This window comes from Nycticebus coucang, chromosome 8 (assembly GCF_027406575.1).
Source record: "Nycticebus coucang isolate mNycCou1 chromosome 8, mNycCou1.pri, whole genome shotgun sequence".
NCBI lineage: Eukaryota > Metazoa > Chordata > Mammalia > Primates > Lorisidae > Nycticebus > Nycticebus coucang.
This window is the reverse complement of record NC_069787.1, coordinates 126,786,944-126,807,566: the sequence shown is the minus strand read 5'-3', so window position 1 is coordinate 126,807,566 and position 20,623 is coordinate 126,786,944. Positions and strand designations below refer to the sequence as shown.

The window sequence follows — 20,623 nt, the reverse complement described above, 5'->3', positions numbered from 1 at the left end:
TACTGTGCCCACTGTCACCTCTTCTATTCAACATAGTACTGGAAATGTTAGCCAGAAAAATCAGGCTCTATAGGGTATCCAAGTCAGGAAAGAGGAGGTCAAACTATGACTTTTGTTGATGACATCATCTTGCATCTGGGAAATCCCAAAGACTCCTAGAATTGATCAATTCAGCAATGTCTGAGGTTACAAAATAAATGTACACAAATTGGTAACATTTCTATATACCAATCACAGTCTAGCTGAGAGTCAAACCATAGACTCGCTACCATTCACAATAGCTACAATGAAAAATAAAATACTGAGGAATTTACTCACCAAGGAGGTGAAAGATCTCTACAAGAACCATGAAATACTGAAGAAATTGCATATGACACTAATAAATGGAAAAACATATCGTGTTCATCAATCAGTAGAATCAACATTATTACAATGTCTGTACTGCCCAAAGTGATTTATAGATTTAGTGCGATCTCCATCAAAATACCAATGTCATATTTCACAAATCTAGAAACAATAATTCTATGTTTAATTTGCAACCAAAAGACCCTAATAGCCAAAGCAATCATAAGCAAAAAGAATAAATCTGGAGATGTAATATTACCAGACTTCAGAGTATACCACAAGGCTATAATAACCACAACAACATGGTATTGGTATGAAAGAAAAGACATAGAATAATGGAAAAAAACAGTATCCAGATATAAAACTATCTACCTGCCACTAACTGATCTTCAACTAAGCAGACAAAAATATAAACTGGGCAAAAGAAGCCCTATTCAATAAATGGTACTGGAAAAATTGGATAGCCATATGCAGAAAAATGAAACAAGACACCTGTCTCTTGCCATATGAGGATTTAAGTTTGCAAGCTCATCTTAGAAAAAGTGCTATGTACCTCACTACTGAATATCACTATAGTCACCTTCAAAGTACTGCCCTATGCAGCACACCAGTGCCATGTCCACCCTTCAAACCAATTGGGGAACTCTTTTTCTAGAATGGTGATCAAAGTTATTGTTGTAATACCCTGGATATCCTATTCAGGTCATCAAAATGTTTTCTTTCAATATTCCTTTACCTTTGGGCAAAGAAAAAAGTCAATGAGGGCCAAATCAGGTGAGTAGGGAGGGTGTTCCAATACAGGTATTTGTTTATTGCCTAAAGTCTCCCTCACAGACACAGACATTGTTGTGGTGCAAGAGCCATGAGTTGTTGGCCAAGATTTTCATTTAAGATTTTCTTATTTCTGTATCAATGTGTACTTGGTCTGCTCTGTTTCTCGCCATCAGCTGATAATTTGATGCACAATTCAATGAATTTTTGCAATGTTTTCATTAATTCTGCTTGTTACTGGCTATTTTGACCTGTCTTCATCAGTGGTGCTTTCTCTCCCCTATGATAAATGTTTAATCTATTTGTATACTTCCATTTTCTTCATGGCCTTATCCTCCTAAACTTGGACTAATATAACCCTGATTTGATTTCACTCTTGCCAAGTTTAACAAGAAATTTATGAATGTTTGTTGCTCTAATTCAAGCTCCAACATTCTTGTGATGCCATACAAAAATACACAATATCAATAATGAGCACCACGCAACAAGATATCACTCAACACAAACACAACTTTGAGGCACTGGTATACCAAGGTTATGAAACTCTACCAAGTTGTTTGTACAATGCTGCCAATGTAAGCACATGGTGGCAAGTTCACGAATCTAATTATCAGACCTCATATACAAAAATCAATGCAAGAAGGAAAAAAGACTTAAATGGAAGACATGAAAGCTTAAAAATTCTAGAAGAAAATGTAGGAAAAGCTCTTCTAGACCTTGCCTAGGCAAAACAAAAGAATTTATGACTAAGACTGCAAAGGTAATTTCATCAACAAAAATAAATAAATGGGATTTGATTAAATTAAAAAGCTTCTGACATCAAGGGGAATAATCAACAGAGTAAACAGATAACCCACTGAATGGAAGAAAATATTCACAAACTGTGTGTCCAGTAAAGGGCTAATATCTAGAATCTACAAAGTACTCAAATAAATCGGCAAGAAAAAATATCCCAAAGGATCTCATTAAAAAGTGGCCAAAAGACACAAGCAAAAGTTTTTCCAAAGAAGACAAATGGCTAACAAGTGTGAAAAATTACTCAACGTCACTAATGATTAGGGAAATGCAAATTAAAACCACAATAACACCTTATACTGGTCAGAATCGCTGTTATTAAGTCAAAAAAAAAAAAAGAGAGATGCAGAAGCAGTGCAGAGAGAAAGAAACACTGATACACTGTTGGTAGGATTGCAAATTAGTAAAAGTGCTATGGAAAATAGTGTGACAACTCCTCAAAGAAATATATATAACCTTGTTATTGGACTCAGAAATCCCACTACTGGGTATCTACCCAAAGGAAAAGAAGTCATTTTATCAAAATGACACCTGTACTCAAATGTTTATTCCAGCACAGTTACAGTTACAAAAACGTGGAATCAATTTATGTGCCCATCAGTTCATGAGTAGATTAACATAATGTTATATATATGTATATACCATGGACTACTACTACTCTGCCATAAAAGGGAGTCAGTTACTGTCTTCTGCAGTGATTTGGATGGAACTGGAGACCATTATCCTAAGTGAGGTATCTCAGGAATGAAACAAGCACTACATGTAGTCTCTAATAATTTGGAACTAATCAATGGGCACACATAGGCACAGAGAGAAGTAAAAGTCATTGGAAATCCAAAAGGGGGAGAGGAGGAGGAGAAGAGGTAAAAACCTATCCGTCAGGTGCAGTAAACACTACTGGGTGATGGGCACGCTGACAGTCTTGACTTAAGCATCATCATAAAGGCTATCCATGTAACAGAAACATTTGTACCCCCTTAATACTTTCAAAACAAAACAAAACAAAACTGTCTTAACTATCCCTTGGGCCTTCTCTAGGACTTTTCCCAGTGAATTGTCCCTTCACTTGCCTGTATCTTTAACTTCAGCTTTTTCAGTGGTTTCTTTGTCAGCATATGTGTTCATACATCACGTATCTTAAAAATTAAGAAGAAATAAAAATTTCTCTTTTAACAAGCAACTTTCTCTACCTACAACTTCCTCTTTCTTTCTTCCCTTTTTTGTCAACCTGTTCAAAAGAGGATACTGTTACCTCACCTCATTCAATCTCAACTCATTGGAATATGGCTGCACTTCTTATTACACTGAAAACAACTTTCTTAGAATTCTCAGATAGAGATTTCAGTGACAGTGGAGACATTATTTGATTAATACACATATATTCACAAGTCTTCTAAGATTGAAGGGAAAAATAAAAATTGTATTCATGAAAATTAGGCTATTTTAATAAGATTGTTTGCAAGTAATTTCTATTAAAGCACTCAGTTGTGTGGAGTTAATTGTATCAGAATTTTAAGTATGCATTAATACAGATACTATTGATTTTATATGCAAATTTATAGATTCTATAGATAAAAATACCAATTAATTTTTTTCCCTGTACAGTTGGAGAAGATGGACAGATAAAAATTTGGTCCAAGACTGGGATGCTTAGATCAACTTTAGCTCAGCAAGGTATGTTTTATAATTGATAATTTTATTTTTGATAATTGTGAAATATAAAAATGCCTTAACATTGAATATAGTAATTGAGGATTGGCACCTGTAGCATAGTGGTTACGGTGCTGGCCACATGCACCAAGGCTGGTGGGTTGGCCAGCAAAACAACAATGACAACTGCAACAAAAAATAGCTGGGCATTGTGGTGGGCACCTGTAGTGGGAGCCTGAGACATGAGAATAGCTTAAGCCCAAGAGCTTGAGGTTGCTGTGAGCTCTGATGCCATGGCTCTCTACTGAGGGTGACATAGTGAGACTCTGTCTTAAAAAAAAAAAAAAGAATATAGTAATTGATAATGACTTTGGACAAGTTTGAAACCTGAAATCTCTTATTTATACTTTTTCTTCTTACTTTCTGTGATGCCTGGTGCCTGATAGATGGTAAATCTATACAAAAGCAGTTATAGGCTAAATAGTTTAAAAAAATAATTCTGAAGCTTTTGAAGAAAATCTTTTATAGACTTTGGTATCTAATTAAGTAAAAAAAAAAAACAAAAAGACAGTGAGCATCTCTTTACGTAAAAAGTCCAGGTAAAAGTGGAACACATTATTCTTAGTAAAGCATCACAAGAATGGAGAAGCATGAATCCTATGTACTCAATTTTGATATGAGGACAATTAATGACATGGTGTGGGTGGGGGAAGGAGAAAGCAGAGAGAGAAAGAAGGAGGGAAGGGTGGGGGAAAGGAAGAACAGAGAGAGGGAAGAAGGGAGGGGGGTGGGGTCTTGGTGTGTGACACACCTTTTGGGGTCAAGACACAATTGTAAGAGGGACTTTACCTCTTTACTTTACAAATGCAATCAATGTAACCTGGTTTCTTGTACCCTCAATGAATCCCTAACAATAAAAAAAAATTTCAAAAAGTCCAGGTACCTTTGTAATATTATTACCCTTTCCAGATTATGTTGTATGTTTGATTTCTCTACTACTGGAGGAGAATAGACACAGGGATAGTCCAAAACATGGCACACCACATTATTTGGAGGAGCATCTCCATCTCCGTAGAGACACTGTGATAGTCCAAAACATGACACAACACACTATTCAGAGGAGCATCTCCATAGAGACACGGTGATGGTCTGAAACATGGCACAACACACTAAGGGGGTATCTCCATATAGACACACTGATGGTCAGAAACATGGAATACCACACTATTTAGGGGAGCATCTCCGTACAGACACAGTGATATCACTAGTGATAGTACAGACACAGTGATAGACACAGTGATAGTCCACACTATTTAGAGGAGCATCTCCGTACAGACACAGTGATATCACTAGTGATAGTACAGACACAGTGATAGACACAGTGATAGTCCACACTATTTAGAGGAGCATCTCCGTATAGACACGCTGATGGTCTGAAACATGGCACACCACACTATTTAGAGGAGCATTTCCCTTTTCCATGTTAATAGAAAGGAATGGCCATAAAGTCAATCCCATGGTCATTCCTGTTGGGATTTAGATTATATATGGATTTTTAGATGTTTTATTTTGCCTTTTTTTTTTTTTAAAAAAAACAAAAGTAACCTACACAAGTTTCAGGGTAACAGATTTTATTTAGGAAGAACAAAGAGAAAGTTTAGAGCACTTCCAAAGAGAGTTGGAAATGGGTCTTCTCATGGAGGAGAAAAGGTGAGAGAGACCTTATGTTTTTGAGATCGGGTCACTCCAATATTGCTCAGGTTCACTCAATATTGCTCTGAAACACCTGGGCTCAAGTGATCCTCTCACCTCAGCCTCCCAAGTTGCTGAGACAGAGGTGTGCACTACCATGCCTGGCCTCCCTAGGAACAATAAAGCGAGTTTAATGTTTACTGGAGCATGTATCAGCTGATCTTTAGAGACAGGTTGCCAAAAAACTTGCAAACTACTCTTCAGAATTATATGATAAAGTCACACTGTGAAGCATCTTTAATAACTAACTGCCAGAAGTTTCCAGATTTCATTTTAAAATCCATGTTCAAATGATTTTTGTTTCTTTAGCTATATAAAAACACTAGATAGTTTTTCTCTCCTGAGGTTAAATGTTTGTTATAGATTGTCTGAAGGTAGAATATTTATTAATGAGTTGAAAATTTAGAGTTCATAGAGTATTCATGAAAGTTAATTTATTGTTAGTACTAAAATGTCTTTATTTTTATTAAATCATGACTGTGTACATTGATGCATTTATGAGGTTTAGTGTACTGCTTTGGTATACAAGGTGAAATGCTTACATTGGACTAAGTAACACATCCATCACAGTTATACTCTTTTCTTAATAGTTTTGAAATGTACCATTGCATCATGCACATTAGGTGAGGTCCCCCCAAATACCCTCTTTCCTCCCACCTCCCCTCCCCTCTCTCTCCTCTTCCCTTCTACTTTCTGGACTATAGTTATGTTTATCATTCTTTTGAATGTATAGGTGATTATATATTGATTTCATAATAGTATTGAGTACATTGGATACTTTTTTTCCCATTATTGAGAAACTTTACTAAGAAGAGTATGTTCCAGCTCCAAAACATGAAAGATGCGAAGTCTCCATCTTTTTATGGCTGCATGTCTTGGCAATTATGAATTGGGCTGCAATAAACATTCTGGTGCAAATGTCTTTGTTGTAAAACAATTTTTGATCATCAGGGTATATACCTAGTAGAGGAATTGTAGGATTGAAAGGCAGGTCTACCTTTAGTTGCTTGAGTATTCTCCAAACTTCTTTCCAAAAAGGTCTTATTAGCTTGCATTCCCACCAGCAGTGTGGAAGTGTTCCCTTCTCTCTGCACCCACGCCATCATCTGTAGTTTTGGGATTGTGTGATGTGGGCTAATCTTACTGGAGTTAGATGATATCTCAAAGTGGTTTTGATAACATACTATTTTTAGAAAATACATTTTACTTTACTCTTCTGGTAGACGTGGGAATTTACTTTTGGCTTTATAGATTTTTCTGCTAAGGCTAATTATTTGACATTCTCACTTAGTGATGAATGACTTATGAGCAATTGACAGAATTCTTCCAGAGACTGCTGGCCTCTTGGAAGAACTACAAGAAATTCAAGTTGTGATGCTGAGACTGCAGTTCTTTGCAACTGTTGAAAGGGTGTGCGGAGGCATATCCTTTTTCACTTTCTTTTTCTTATTTATTTATTTACTTATATTTTTGAGATAGAGTGTCACTCTGTCACCCTGGGTAGAGTGAGTGCATGTAGCTCATAGCAACCTCAAACTCCTGGCTTTAAGAGATCCTCTTGCTTCAGCCTCTCAGGTAGCTGGGACTACAGGTACACACCACCACCCCTGGCTAGTTTTTTTGTATTTTTAGTAGAGATGGGGTCTCGCTCTTGCTCAAGGCTGGTCTTGAACTCCTGATTTCAAGCAATCCACCCACCTCAGCCTCCCAGAGCACTAGGATTACAGGCGTGAACCCCTGTGCCCAGTCCCTTTATTTTTATTTTTTAGAAAAATAGGGTCTTGCTTTGCTAGAATATGATGGCATGATCATATTTCATTGCAGCTTCAAACTCGTGGGTTCAAGGGATCCTCCTGCCTCAACCTTCAGAGTATCTGGGACTACAGGCATGCACCTGCACATCTGGCTAATTTTTTTTTTTAACCATTTTGTAGAGATAGGGCCTTGCTATGTTGTCCAGAATGGTTTCTAACTCCTGGCCTCAAGTAATCATTCTGCCTTGGCCTCCCAAAGTGCTGAGATTACAGAGATGAGTCACCATTCCCAGTCATCTTTTTTCCTTTCTTTTCTCTTTTTTCTATTAATTTATTGCCTACAGATGACATAGGTCTCAGAGAAATTCTGAAAGCCTATCCCAATAGAAGACAGCTAGAAGATCTTTTCCTTTCCTTTTTTTATTTTAATAAATTTAGTAAGTACAAATTGAATCCTGTTACATGCGTATATTATATAGTGGTGAAACCTGGGCTTTTGGTATACCCATCATGTACATTGTACCCCACAGGTAATTTTTCATGCCCTTTCCTCTTCCCCCTTTTTGAGTCTCCAATGTCCGTTGTACCACTCTGTGTGCCCTTATGTAGCCACAGTTTAGCTTCCACTTCTGAGTGAGGTCATATGGCACTTATTTTTCTGTTCCTGAGTTACTTCACTTAGAATAATGGACTCTAGATACATCTAAGTTGATGTAGAAGACATTCTTCTTTTTCTTTTTTTTAAGACAGGGTCTTATCCTGTTGCCCTGGCTAGAGTGCAATGACATCATAATTCCTACAACTTCCTTAAACTCCTGGGCTCAAGCAATCTTTCTTCCTGTTAGCCTCCCAAGTAGGTGGGAGTACAGGCAACGGCCACCACATGCAGCTAAGTTTTCTGTTTTTGGTAGAGATAGAGGTCTTGCTCAGGCTGGTCTCGAACTCCTGACCTTAAGCAAGCAATCCTCTCTTCCACTTTGGCCTTCCAGAGTGCTAAGGTTAAAGGTGTGAGCACCTACACCTGGCCCTTTATTCATTTTTTCCTGTTCCTGACTAGTATGCTCCATGGTATGCACATTCTTCATTTTCTTTATCCATTTATCCATTCAATTGATGGACACATAAGTTGATTCCATATCTTTGCAATTTTGAATTGTGCTGTGATATGCAACATTATATCCTTTTGATATAATGATTTCTTTCCCTCTGGGTAGATAGTGAGATTGAGGATCATATGCTACATCTACTTTTAGTACTTTGAGAAATCCCCATACTGATCTCCATAGAGTTTGTATTACATTCCTACCAGCAGTGTAAGCATGTGAGTGTTCCTTTTTCACCATTCCAATCCAACATTTATTCTTTTTTGACTTTTTAACAATGCCCTTTCTAATTGGAACAAGATGCTATTTCATTGTGGTTTTAATTTATACTTTGCTGATGATTAGTAGTGTTGAGCATTTTTTCTTGTTTTTTGGCCATTTGTTTACTTTATTTTGAAAAATTCCTGTTGATATTATTTACATACTTTTTAATGGGGTTTGCTTTCTAATTGCTGAGTTGTTTGCATTCCTTGTGGATTCTGGATATTAGTCTTTTGTTGAACACATAGTTTGCAAATATTTTCTCTTATTCTGTAGGTTGCTTACTCTTTTGATTATTTCTTTTGCTGTGCAGAAGTTTTTAGTTTAATTAAGTCCTATTTGACTATTTTTGTTTTAATTACAGTTCCTTTTGGCATCTTAGTCATAATTCTTTGCCTAGATCAATGTCCAGAAGAGTTTTTCCTAGGTTTTCTTCTGGAAGTTTTATGGTTTCCAGTCTTACATTTAAGTCTTTACTCCATGTTGAGTTAATTTTTGTATATGGTGAGAGATAGACTTCTAGTTTCATTCTTCTACCTATGAGTATCCAGTTTTCCCAGCACCATTTATTTGATATCCTTTTCCCAGTGTATGTTTTTGTCCGCTTTGTTGAAAATGAGTTGATTGTAGCTATACAGTTTTTATTTCTGTTTTCTATATTCTGTTCTGTTGATTTATGTGTCTACTTTTATGCTACTACCATGCTGTTTTGGTTACTGTAGCCTTAAAGTATAATTTGATATCAGGTAATACGATGTGTCCTTATGGGTGAGTTTTTTTGCAAATAACATATAATGAGATCTTGGGACCCTCCACCCCCTTAATTCTGCCAATCTATATTTTTTAAATGGATTATTTAATTCATTTACTTTCAAGTTAATATTGAAATGTGAGACTCTATTATTGTCATATTATTAGTTAATTTCCAGTTGTTTATACATTCTTTCTTTTTCTCTGTCTTTCTGGTTTGCTGAACATATATCATGTTTAATTCCTTTTTTCTTCTTCCTTTGCGTGATTGCTTTATTAGACCTTTGTGTTTTATATTTTTGTTTGTTTTCGTGATGATGAATATTGACTTTTCATTTCCATGAAAAGTAGAGCCAATCTAGTGGTGACAAATTCTCTCACCCATTTGCTTATCTGGGAAAGACTTTATTTCTTATTCATTTACGAAGTTTATTCTGCAAGGGTATAAAAATTGTTGGCTGGCTAGTTTTTTCTTTTAGCACTTTTAAAATGCTATCCTTTTCTCTTCTAAACTATAAGGTTTCTGTTGAGAGGTCTGTTGTTAGTCTGATGGGGTTTCCTTTATTGGTGACTAGATGATTTCCTCTTGCTAATTTTAAAATTTGTTTTTCACTTCAACTTTAGTCATTCTGATTATAATATGCTGTGGTGAAGTTCTTTTTGCAATGAGATTGCCTAGAGATTGTTGGCCCACCTGTATCTGAATGTCTAACTTTGTGGCTTATCCTGGTAAGTTTTCATTGATGATTTCCTTAAACATGTTTTCTAAACTTTCTGATCTCTCTTCCCCTTTGGAAATACCAATAATTTGTAAGTTAGGTTGTTTTATGTAGTCCCAGACTTCTTGAAGACTTTGCTGTTTCTTTCTAATTCCTTTTTCCTTATTTATGCCTGAATGGGTTATTTCAAAAGATCTGTCTTCAAGTTCTGAGATTCATTTTTTCTTCTTGGTCTAGTCTATTTTTGAAGCTTTATATGGGTTTGGTATTTCCTTTGGTGAATTTTTCAGCTCCAGAATTTCAGGGTGGTATATGTTTATGATATCTAATATCTAGGTAAATTTCTCATTCACATCCTGAATTGACTTTTTGACTTCTTTGTATTGTTTTTTGGATTTCTCTTGTATCTCATTGAACTTTCTTGAAATGAATATTTGGAATTTTTTGTCTGACATTATTATTATTTTTTTTAATTGGAATCCAGTGGTGGACAGCTGTGATTCTCTGATAGTGTCATATATCCTTGTCATATTATATTTCCTATGTCCTGTTCTTAATCTGTGCATCTGACATAGCAGTTGCTCATTCTAATTTTTTGAACTTGCTTTTGAAGGGGAATTTTTTCCCTGCAGATGTTTATATGTTGTTGGTTGAGGAGGGCACTTTGGCTTTGATTTTGGGTACCTGCAATAGCGAGTTCTTTGTATGATTTCATAGGCAGTACACAAGTCAGTGGTATCTGCTATTTCCTTGGTAGCTTAGGAGATACAGTTATTAGTTGAGGCAGTGGTGAAGTTTTGCTGGGGACTTGAGTGTCAGCTGAACCAGTCTTTCCCCTCCCCCCATCTAGAGGTGGAAGCAGTAGCTGAGCATTCCTGATTTTAGGGCCCAGCACATATTATACTGTCAGCAGTGTTAGTGTGTCCTTAGGGGCTAATTCTTTGACCTTTAGGTAGTTGCTCAGAAGCTAGTAGTTAGAGCAGGAGGCCAGGTAGATGGGTGGTTTTTTAGGCTCCTAAGCAGTTGGTGTGATGTGGGGAGGTGGCGGTAGCAGTGGGTAGTGGTACTAACTGGGACCCAAGTGGTCTTGTTGGTGTTACTGGTAGCTGCAATGGGTTGAGAAGGCTAATCCCCAGTCCCTCTGCTGCCTGTAACAGGGTGGTGGGTATTGTCCTGAATGTGCTTAGGAGAGCTTGGTCTCTCCTGCCCCTTCTTTGCTGAGTGGTGGTAATAGCCATTTCACCTCTAACGAGGCGGGGTGTGGCCCAGCATCAAAATGGTATGAGCCCAGTTTTAAAATGGCATAGGCGATGAGATGTAGTCCAAGAGGATAGACTGCAGTCAGGGAAGCAGCCTGGGCTTCCTTCTGTGTGGTTCTGAGTCTAATAGGAACCTGTAGCAGGGTGGGGGGAATTGTCCTACGTATGTGTGAGGGAGTTTGGCTTCCTCATCCCTTCTCAGCTTTAAAGTCCCAAAATGTCAGGCTGAGCTGGCAGGAAGCCATGGGGAGGCAGTTCACTTGAGATTTGGTCCCATAGCAGGCAGCTGCATGATGATTGGCACTCCTTGGATGTGTGCTGGAACACACATCCAAGGAGTGCCTGCTGGTTTGCCTGCCCTTCCCCAGCCAGTCAGGGGCTGTAGCTGTACCAGCCCAGACTCAGCCTGAGGGTGGAGCCCAGCCCCATGTTAAACTCATAGTGGTGCCCTGGGCTGCTACTGGAAAGGCTGGGGCCCTACCCAGCAAGCAGTGTGGGCAAGAAACTGGAAAATGTTGTCTGCTCACATCTCAGTCTCAACAGCAGCCCACAGGAGGGTGATGGGGACATTTGCAGGTGTGTGTGGGAGTGGCTGGGTGTCTCTATCCCTTCTCAAGCAATGCAGTTGGCTGTATGTGTTCCCAGTTGCCCAGTTTCTAGCTTCTCAGATTGGTGCCCCAGCTCAAGCTGCTCAAATGCCTGTGGGATTCTGTGTGGCTTCCTTTTATGGATCAATGTCTGTATACCATCTCCAGGGACCTCTCTGTGTTAAGCCCAAGACCCATGTTAAGAATTCTCTTAAGATTGTAAAAGCTTGCCTCAGAATATGGGACCTGGAGAGCTTTACTGTTTCCCTACGTCTATGAGCTTCTCCCTCCTGTTAGCCAGTCCCCACATGGTACATTGTGTTGAACCCTCTGCTTACTAATTTTTGGTGCTTCTCATCACTTCCCTAGTGAATCCTAGCATTCTTTTAGACAATCTGTTTATTATTCTGGTTTCTCTCTGCAGATGAGACACTTACTACCTGTGTGCCTTTTAATCCTATCTCTTTCATCATGGAAAATTTGAATTTTTGTAAGCCATCTTAATCCTATCTCCTTTATCACAGAAAATTTGAAATTTTTCTCAAGGTCCTTTACCTAAGCCTCTTTAGTGCACTTTCATTTATTTAAGTTCTTCCCAATCATTTTCTTTCTGTTTACTACCCTTGGATTCACTATTTTGAACTCTCCACTAAGTGGAAAGTTGGAACAAGTTGTTTAATATAAATATTATTTATCCTATAGTACTATTAGTTTAGTGCCTTAGTTTACCTATATATAGGTCTGGAAACCAAATTGCTACTTCTATTACTCTTATGGGGAAAATGCACTCAGAGTTCCCCAGTTTGAAAAGGCAGGTTGAACATGTGAACAAAGGGTTTTCTGTAAAATCAGAGGTTATAAAGAGAGAATGTATGGGCTGAATCTGGCCCACTAGCATGGTGTAAACCCAACATTAACAATCAAGACATTTTACTTACAAATATGGACTTCCTGTTTCTTTTGGAAAAATTGGAACATCACCATTAATGAGCCTGCTTTCTGACATAAGTATCTGTAGCAGTTGCATTTACGTAAAGGAAAAGGTGAAGTTATGGGGAAGTTGAGATCCCCCCACTCCAGCCCCAAGGGAGAAGTTACTAAGGTTAGAAACTAAAAAAAGAAAAAAGCCTTTATTTAAACTTTTTCTTGTACTGACTCTGTGATATATATAACCACGAAGCATGGAGTTGCTTTTTTTAGGAATAAATCCTACTTGATTACCTGTTGTTAGTACATGTCTCCTGCAAATAGAATGAAAGGGAAATTGTTCCTGGTTTTTGAATTTTTAATGAGTTGGCCAAAAAAAAAAAAAAAAAAAACTGGCCTCTACCTTCAATGGTAGAGTAAGCAAACGGTTGCTTATTGCATTGCAGAGTAATTTCTACTACTGGTCGCTAATAGATAGGCATGTATAGTGTCAGACCCTAAGGGCTTTACTTATATTCACTCAATATAGACCTATATTGCATTCAAGGCAGACATCACTAATGTTTCATTATAGTAGTAAGCAGTTTGTTTTCAAAGCATTCTTAAAAACATACAAAAACAACATTTTTAGGGGATACTTTCATAGTGTGAATGTGAAAACATGGTATGTGTGACCATGTACTTCCTTAAAACAATCGAAATACATTTTTGTCTCCTCTTCTGTGGTTTAAAATGCCTTCAACGGGTTGAAAGAATTTAGATAATTTGTTTTACACAGAGATAAGGTTCTGACATTTAACACAACCCCAGGTGCATGTGGTTTCTTAAAAATGTCAAAAAGGTCACATGATTTAGTGTACAAAGTCAGAAAAACAAGATCTTTTTGAGTGTCTTAACTGAAATGGAGTATAAATAAAATTACCTATATAAAAAGCAAGAAATCATTTAATTATAAATCTATTTTGGTTTTTGGTCCATTTTTGTTAATGATGAAATTAACAACATCTTGTTACACAATTTTTTTTTTTTTGGAGAGACAGAGTCTCACTTTATGGCCCTCAGTAGAGTGCCGTGGCCTCACACAGCTCACAGCAATCTCCAACTCCTGGGCTTAAGGGATTCTCTTGCCTCAGCCTCCTGAGTAGCTGGGACTACAGGCGCCCGCCACAACGCCCGGCTATTTTTTGGTTGCAGTTTGGCCGGGGCCGGGTTTGAGCCCGCCACCCTCGGTATATGGGGCCGGCGCCCTACTGACTGAGCCACAGGCGTCGCCCTTACACAATTTGTTAAACTCTTTGTTTTAGACTAATTCAGTCTAAGGGCTGAATTTGTTATTTACATGCTGACTTTGCAAAGTGAAGTGCAGCACTGGGAATAATTTATGTTTTAATAAATATATTATTAAAAATATTTAAAATATTATGGATGTGTTTTAAATGCTTATGGGATGGATTTCCTCATAATAGAAATGATCATTTTCTTTGTGCAGCTAATTCATCCACTTAAATAATGAACATCAGAACTACCCACACTAGAAGTTATATAGTTTGTCTCCTTTTAGAAAAGAAAATGTTCACATATATAGTAGTTTCACACTTAAATATTTTATTATAAATGTGAGGAATGCGTATAATGAAGACATTTCTTAGTTTTTGATGTTATATCCATTTAAAATTTTTTGTACTTAGGGAGAGTTGAGCTAATGAGACTTAGCTATTGATCTTATTTTGAGTTACTTATTTATCCTAGAGAACTCCATGTTTGTTTCCATTGTTTATATTTTGATTGAAGGAATGTGGTTAAAAACTACATGTCATAACAAAGGAATTACTTAACTTTTCTTATTTAAGCTTTTTTTGTTTTATACTATGCTATACCTATTTCTTTGACATTATTATTTCTTTAAAAATTGGGGTTTTTTTCCTGAAGAAAGATTTATAAGCAAGGAAATGGTGTCATAGCTGACTTAACAGGGTCACAAATTAAATGTTAAAAGTTAAGAGGAAAACGTCCCTAGTTCCTCATTCTATAACCCAACTGTGCCTTTTACCACAACTAACGGCCTAAAGTCACATCCTGTATAACTCAATGGGAGTTGTTATTTACTGAATTATTTCCTTGGGGGTAGAGGCATGTCATAGTTTAGTATACACTAGGAACTTGTAGTTTTTCTGAATGTATTCATAAGTATTTGATAGTCTGTAAATTCAGATATATCAATTTACTTTTCTGCACAAAAATTATAACCATAATAATGTATATAAAGAAACAACTATTATCCTACCACTCTACCTAATAAATACCCCCCCCTTATAGTCCTTACCAAGAATCCCATTTGAAATATTTGAAATTTTATCATATATATCAGGGAGTTTATTAAAGTTGTTCATTTGGAGATTTACTTTTGAAGTCCAGATCAGTTCCTGGCTACTCCCAGAGAATATTCCAAAGGATGTACTTTTCAAGTACAGAACGAAAGTGCTTCTGAGTTTGATCATCTTATTGGGAATAATTTCTGTGGGCTCCTTTAATATGGGACAGTCCTACATGTCATTGACTAACCGGAATAGTTAGATGCTGTATAATGTCTCACGTGAATTATGGAAAAGCGTGATTCAGGGTTTTTTGCGCTGAATGTAAACTAGACTTTCTAATCTCTATAAACCACTGGGGCTTGCAATTGAGTTATGTTCTAATTAGGCAGAAAACGGCATGAAAGAAGTAGGGTGCCACTTGAACAGAAGCATTTGTCTTACTGCCTGCTGATTACAGCATCAGCTGGGCTTTCATTTAAATAAAAATCAAATCTTATTGATTGCCCATAAATTCTCACATTCAGTTTACATTTTACTGACAATGTAAATTCCTAAAAGACTGATCAGTCATTCATTCATTCACAGAAACTTAGTTATTGCAAGAGCCTAATTTAGGAGTCCTAGACAATTTTTAAATCTTGGTTTTATAAGTATAAATGGGTTAATATTTCATAGATTATTCATATAACTTTGATTCACTTGCCTAATTAATAGGTAGCTGAGTCAGGTAATTGGATTCTTACTAGTACATATTACTCACTACCCTATAACCAATGCTTTCAATAGACATGATAGTCATTTTCTAAAACAAGGCTTACATAAAATATAGCCTTCCAGAAGATATTAGGTACCATAGAAAGTAATGAAGTTAAGAAATACTGCCTTAAATGCAATCGAGTTAAAAAAATACCAGCTTTTAATTCCTATTGGAAATTGAAAACGGTATCAAGTATTGTGTAGTTTATGGTGTAGCAGGAGACTCAAACAAATACTATTCCCTTCGAAGTAGAGTCAGTTTATCTTGGTTATAAGATATTTTGAGCTCATTTTAGCTAAACTTTCAAGCTAATGCCAAACCTGATAGATAGCAAAAATTTCCCTAGTCTGATATTAAATTTGCAATTTACAAATTCATAGGCAAGAGAAAGATCACTTTGGGATGAGGTTATTTTCTATCCATTAGTATAATGCTTAAGCAGCAGGTGAGAGGAAGTTCTGTTACCTGTTACAGCATCAGGAATAAACTATGAGTATACTATGTGTATTTTTATATGGAACATTTAAGTTACCTTAGGCATTGAGTCAGTTTATAGCCAATGGCTATTGATGAGGAGAAAGGATAAACCATGACTTTTCTGTTATTTCTTTATATCCTTAAAAAAATGAAGTATGTTTGTTTTATTTTATATTTCAATAGCACACAATCTGGAATTTCTAAATACTCCATATTTTCAAATTACAGTAGAACCTCTATAGTTGACCACTTCCCTACATTGACCACCTCCTTAAATTGACCCAATTTTCCTAGACTGGACATGCACCATGCACTTATGTTGACCACCTTGGTATGTCGACCAATTTGTTATAGTCTCTTGGGTGGTCAACTTACAGAGTTTTACTGTATTTAAAAATATAGTATATCAATTGCTCACAGTAGATTTTCAAAGGTCGATATTAACCCAGTCTGGATTTCAATATTAGGCTATCCTCCAGTTTGAAAGGTCCATTGTATAAAGACGTGATGAAATGACACCTCAAATTGCTTTTTTGGTCTGCTTAACAACCTCCCTTTATACAGCATAATAATTAATTTATGAGTCTTTTTTTTCTTCTTCTTTTTTACAGGAACACCAGTGTATTCAGTCGCTTGGGGTCCTGATTCAGAAAAGGTTCTTTACACAGCAGGCAAGCAGCTGATCATTAAACCTCTTCAACCAAATGCTAAAGTTTTACAGGTGCTTTTCCATTTATAAATTTTTTGTTCTTCATGACTGCTAAGATGGAGGATACTTGCATAGGAGTCCCTTCTGGATGGTCTATTTACAGTCTGAGGCTTTTAAATATTTGGTTTTATCAGCCTCTATTACAGAACAGGGAATATCTATTATGTTTTCAACAAGCTTCATTTTTCCCTTGTTCCAACTCACATTATACCAGTAAGTCATAAAGATGTTTTGAGTTACTAGATTGTCACATGATTTGGCACAAGTAGGCATCTTTAAATTTAGCAGAGTTAGCCTCAGATGTATAGATTTTAGACAAAACAGAATTAAGTCATAAAACTTTAAGAGCTTGCTTAGATTTAAAAAAAAAAACATCATTATCATCTGTTCAAACACTTGCGCTTTCTTGAAGAGCATAGCATTCTTTTAGTATTTTTAGAGTGGAGGAGTCTATATAATACTTAGAACAAATTTTGTATATATAACTTTACTAATTATATAGAGAATATTTATCTGAAGGTTAAATGTTGAGCTCATATCTTCTTGTGTGCTATTCAAAAAAGAAGAAGAGCCAAGTTAGGAGCTGAATCTTAAAGGTAGGGAGGGAAGGTTGGGCTAATCCCAGGAACCAGGAAAAATGTTCAGAAGTGTGAAAGAAAGGGGCAAACAGAGAGCCACACAAAAGGAGCAAAATAGTGGTGGCAGTCAACACGGGTCACAGTAGGACAAATGAATCCTATATCAAGGATTTTGCTATTTCATTCCAGCATTCCCGTGTTAAATGACAGAATGATTTTCTGTACATTTTGATAATGATTTATTTTCCATAATGAGAACACAGACTTTGGAATAGTCACCTGGGTTCAATTCTTCACTTACTTACCTGTATGTGGCCTTGGGCAAGTTTTGAAATACCTTTGAATGTCAACCTTCTCATCTTTTAGTTTATATGCCCATATGTATTTATTTTATGTATAGAATTGTACATTCTACTTAACAGAATTGTGAGGATTGAATGAGTTAAACTGCAAAGTGCACAGGACAGTGTCTGGCATGTAACAACCACTCAATATAGTGTACTGGTCATTATTGATATTATTATGTTATTATGAGTTATTTTGCCACCCCTACCTTTTAATCAACTAGGGATGTCAGAAAAAGCTTGTAGACTATGTCTTGGGTAAGGGATTTGATGGTGGAGATTGGCACACTGTAAGAGGTATGAAAGTATTTTTAAAAGAAGCATTGGGTTTAACAGTTGAGTAGATATAGATTTGGGGGAGTAAGGAGATAGAGGTGACTTTTTAGTAGCTTCTGTATAGTTTATGCTATATATTATTTCATATAGTCAACATGCATTTACATTTTACCGCATGTAGAATACTCTGCTAAAAACTGTGGGGACAAGCAAGAAACAGAAGATAAAGTCCTTACCTAGCTAAGGTAAAGAGTGAAGAATTGTCCTTGCCTAGCTAAGGTAAAGAGTGAAGAATTGACCTTGCCTAGCTAAGGTAAAGAGTGAAGAATTGTCCTTGCCTAGCTAAGGTAAAGAGTGAAGAATTGTCCTTGCCTAGCTAAGGTAAAGAGTGAAGAATTGTCCTTGCCTAGCTAAGGTAAAGAGTGAAGAATTGTCCTTGCCTAGCTAAGGTAAAGAGTGAAGAATTGTCCTTGCCTAGCTAAGGTAAAGAGTGAAGAATTGTCCTTGCCTAGCTAAGGTAAAGAGTGAAGAATTGTCCTTGCCTAGCTAAGGTAAAGAGTGAAGAATTGTCCTTGCCTAGCTAAGGTAAAGAGTGAAGAATTGTCCTTGCCTAGCTATGGTAAAGAGTATAGAATTGTCCTTACCTAGCTAAGGTAAAGAGTAAAGAATTGTCCTTGCCTAGCTACGGTAAAGAGTATAGAATTGTCCTTGCCTAGCTAAGGTAAAGAGTATAGAATTGTCCTTACCTGGCTAAGGTAAAGAGTGAAGAATTGTCCTTGCTTAGCAAAGGTAAAGAGTGAAGAATTGTCCTTGCCTAGCTATGGTAAAGAGTGAAGAATTGTCCTTGCCTAGCTAAGGTAAAGAGTGAAGAATTGTCCTTGCCTAGCTAAGGTAAAGAGTAAAGAATTGTCCTTGCCTAGCTAAGGTAAAGAGTGAAGAATTGTCCTTACCTAGCTAAGGTAAAGAGTGAAGAATTGTCCTTGCTTAGCAAAGGTAAAGAGTGAAGAATTGTCCTTGCCTAGCTATGGTAAAGAGTGAAGAATTGTCCTTGCCTAGCTAAGGTAAAGAGTGAAGAATTGTCCTTGCCTAGCTAAGGTAAAGAGTAAAGAATTGTCCTTGCCTAGCTATGGTAAAGAGTATAGAATTGTCCTTACCTAGCTAAGGTAAAGAGTAAAGAATTGTCCTTCCTTAGCAAAGGTAAAGAGTGAAGAATTGTCCTTGCCTAGCTAAGGTAAAGAGTGAAGAATTGTCCTTGCCTAGCTATGGTAAAGAGTGAAGAATTGTCCTTGCCTAGCTATGGTAAAGAGTGAAGAATTGTCCTTGCCTAGCTATGGTAAAGAGTATAGAATTGTCCTTACCTAGCTAAGGTAAAGAGTAAAGAATTGTCCTTCCTTAGCAAAGGTAAAGAGTAAAGAATTTGGGCAAAGGGAAGCTGAAAAAGACGACTTGTTTCTGTCTGCTTTTAGTCGAAGTCCTTCCATGTCAATTACCTACACTGTAACAATCTGCTATGAAATTATATAGCAGGAAGAGGCAAGTTGAATCTTTCAGTGTATACCTTTAGTGTATAAACTTATGTAAATTTGTTGAGATTGTAATTAGGCTTATATAAATGACACTGAGAAAGCTGCTTATATCACCTTTGGTAAATTACAATATGGTTTAGTGGTTCAGTAGAACCTTTGGGCCAGGAGGTAGTGGAGAGAAGGAAATGTACTCATTGCCAAAATTCAGCTGGAGTGAAAGAGGAGTTAAAGTATAATTAGTAACTTGATGCAAATTATCTATTCCTTTTGGGAAACTAGAACAGCCGAAATTCTTTTTGGGTATAAACACATATTCAAATTTGGATTATCCACAAAAAGGAATGCTTAATTCTTGCTTGCAGAATACAGTTCAGAAGTGTGCCTCATTTACTTTCAGACCTTCTAGACACCTAGAACTTGGTTTTATTGATTTATTCATTCAGTAAAATGTAATGCATACCTTCTATATATCGGGAACTATTGTGAGATATTCAGAGTGAAATAGAACTTTTTTTTAATTTTCGAGGAGTTTATTGTTCAAAGAAATTGTACAAAATGCCTAATAAATTGAGAAATAATGGAAAATTATGTATTATATGTAATAAATATATAAGCTGATATCCCAAGTTATGGTATAAGAAAAATTTAAATCATATTTTGTTCATAGCTTTTATATATGCAGGTATTTATTTATAGCTTTAAAACGAAACTCAAGAATTTTGGTGTTTGTGTGTTTTTGTACATATTGTTGGATCCTTGTCCTTGTAATGTGATTTTGAAAATGTGTATATTTTTATGTAATTTGAATAAAGCGAGCTATGGATTTTGCTTATTCTTGCAGTTTTTTATTTATTTATTTATTTATTTTTTGGCCGGGGCTGGATTTGAATCCACCACCTCTGGCATATGGGGCCGGCGTCCTATTCCTTGAGCCACAGGTGCCGCCCGGATTTTGCTTATTCTTAGAG

The 20,623-nt window shown here is 36.6% G+C and overlaps 1 protein-coding gene across 1 annotated transcript in view; it reads left to right on the top strand.

The window, feature by feature from the left end:
• Nucleotides 1–20,623, top strand: part of IFT80 (intraflagellar transport 80) — a 114,329-nt gene that overhangs the window by 8,062 nt on the left and 85,644 nt on the right. The window contains exons 3-4 of the mRNA XM_053598854.1: nt 3,517–3,585; nt 16,834–16,943. Of these exons, the coding sequence (XP_053454829.1) occupies nt 3,517–3,585; nt 16,834–16,943 (179 nt within the window). The remainder of the gene's footprint in view (nt 1–3,516; nt 3,586–16,833; nt 16,944–20,623) is intronic.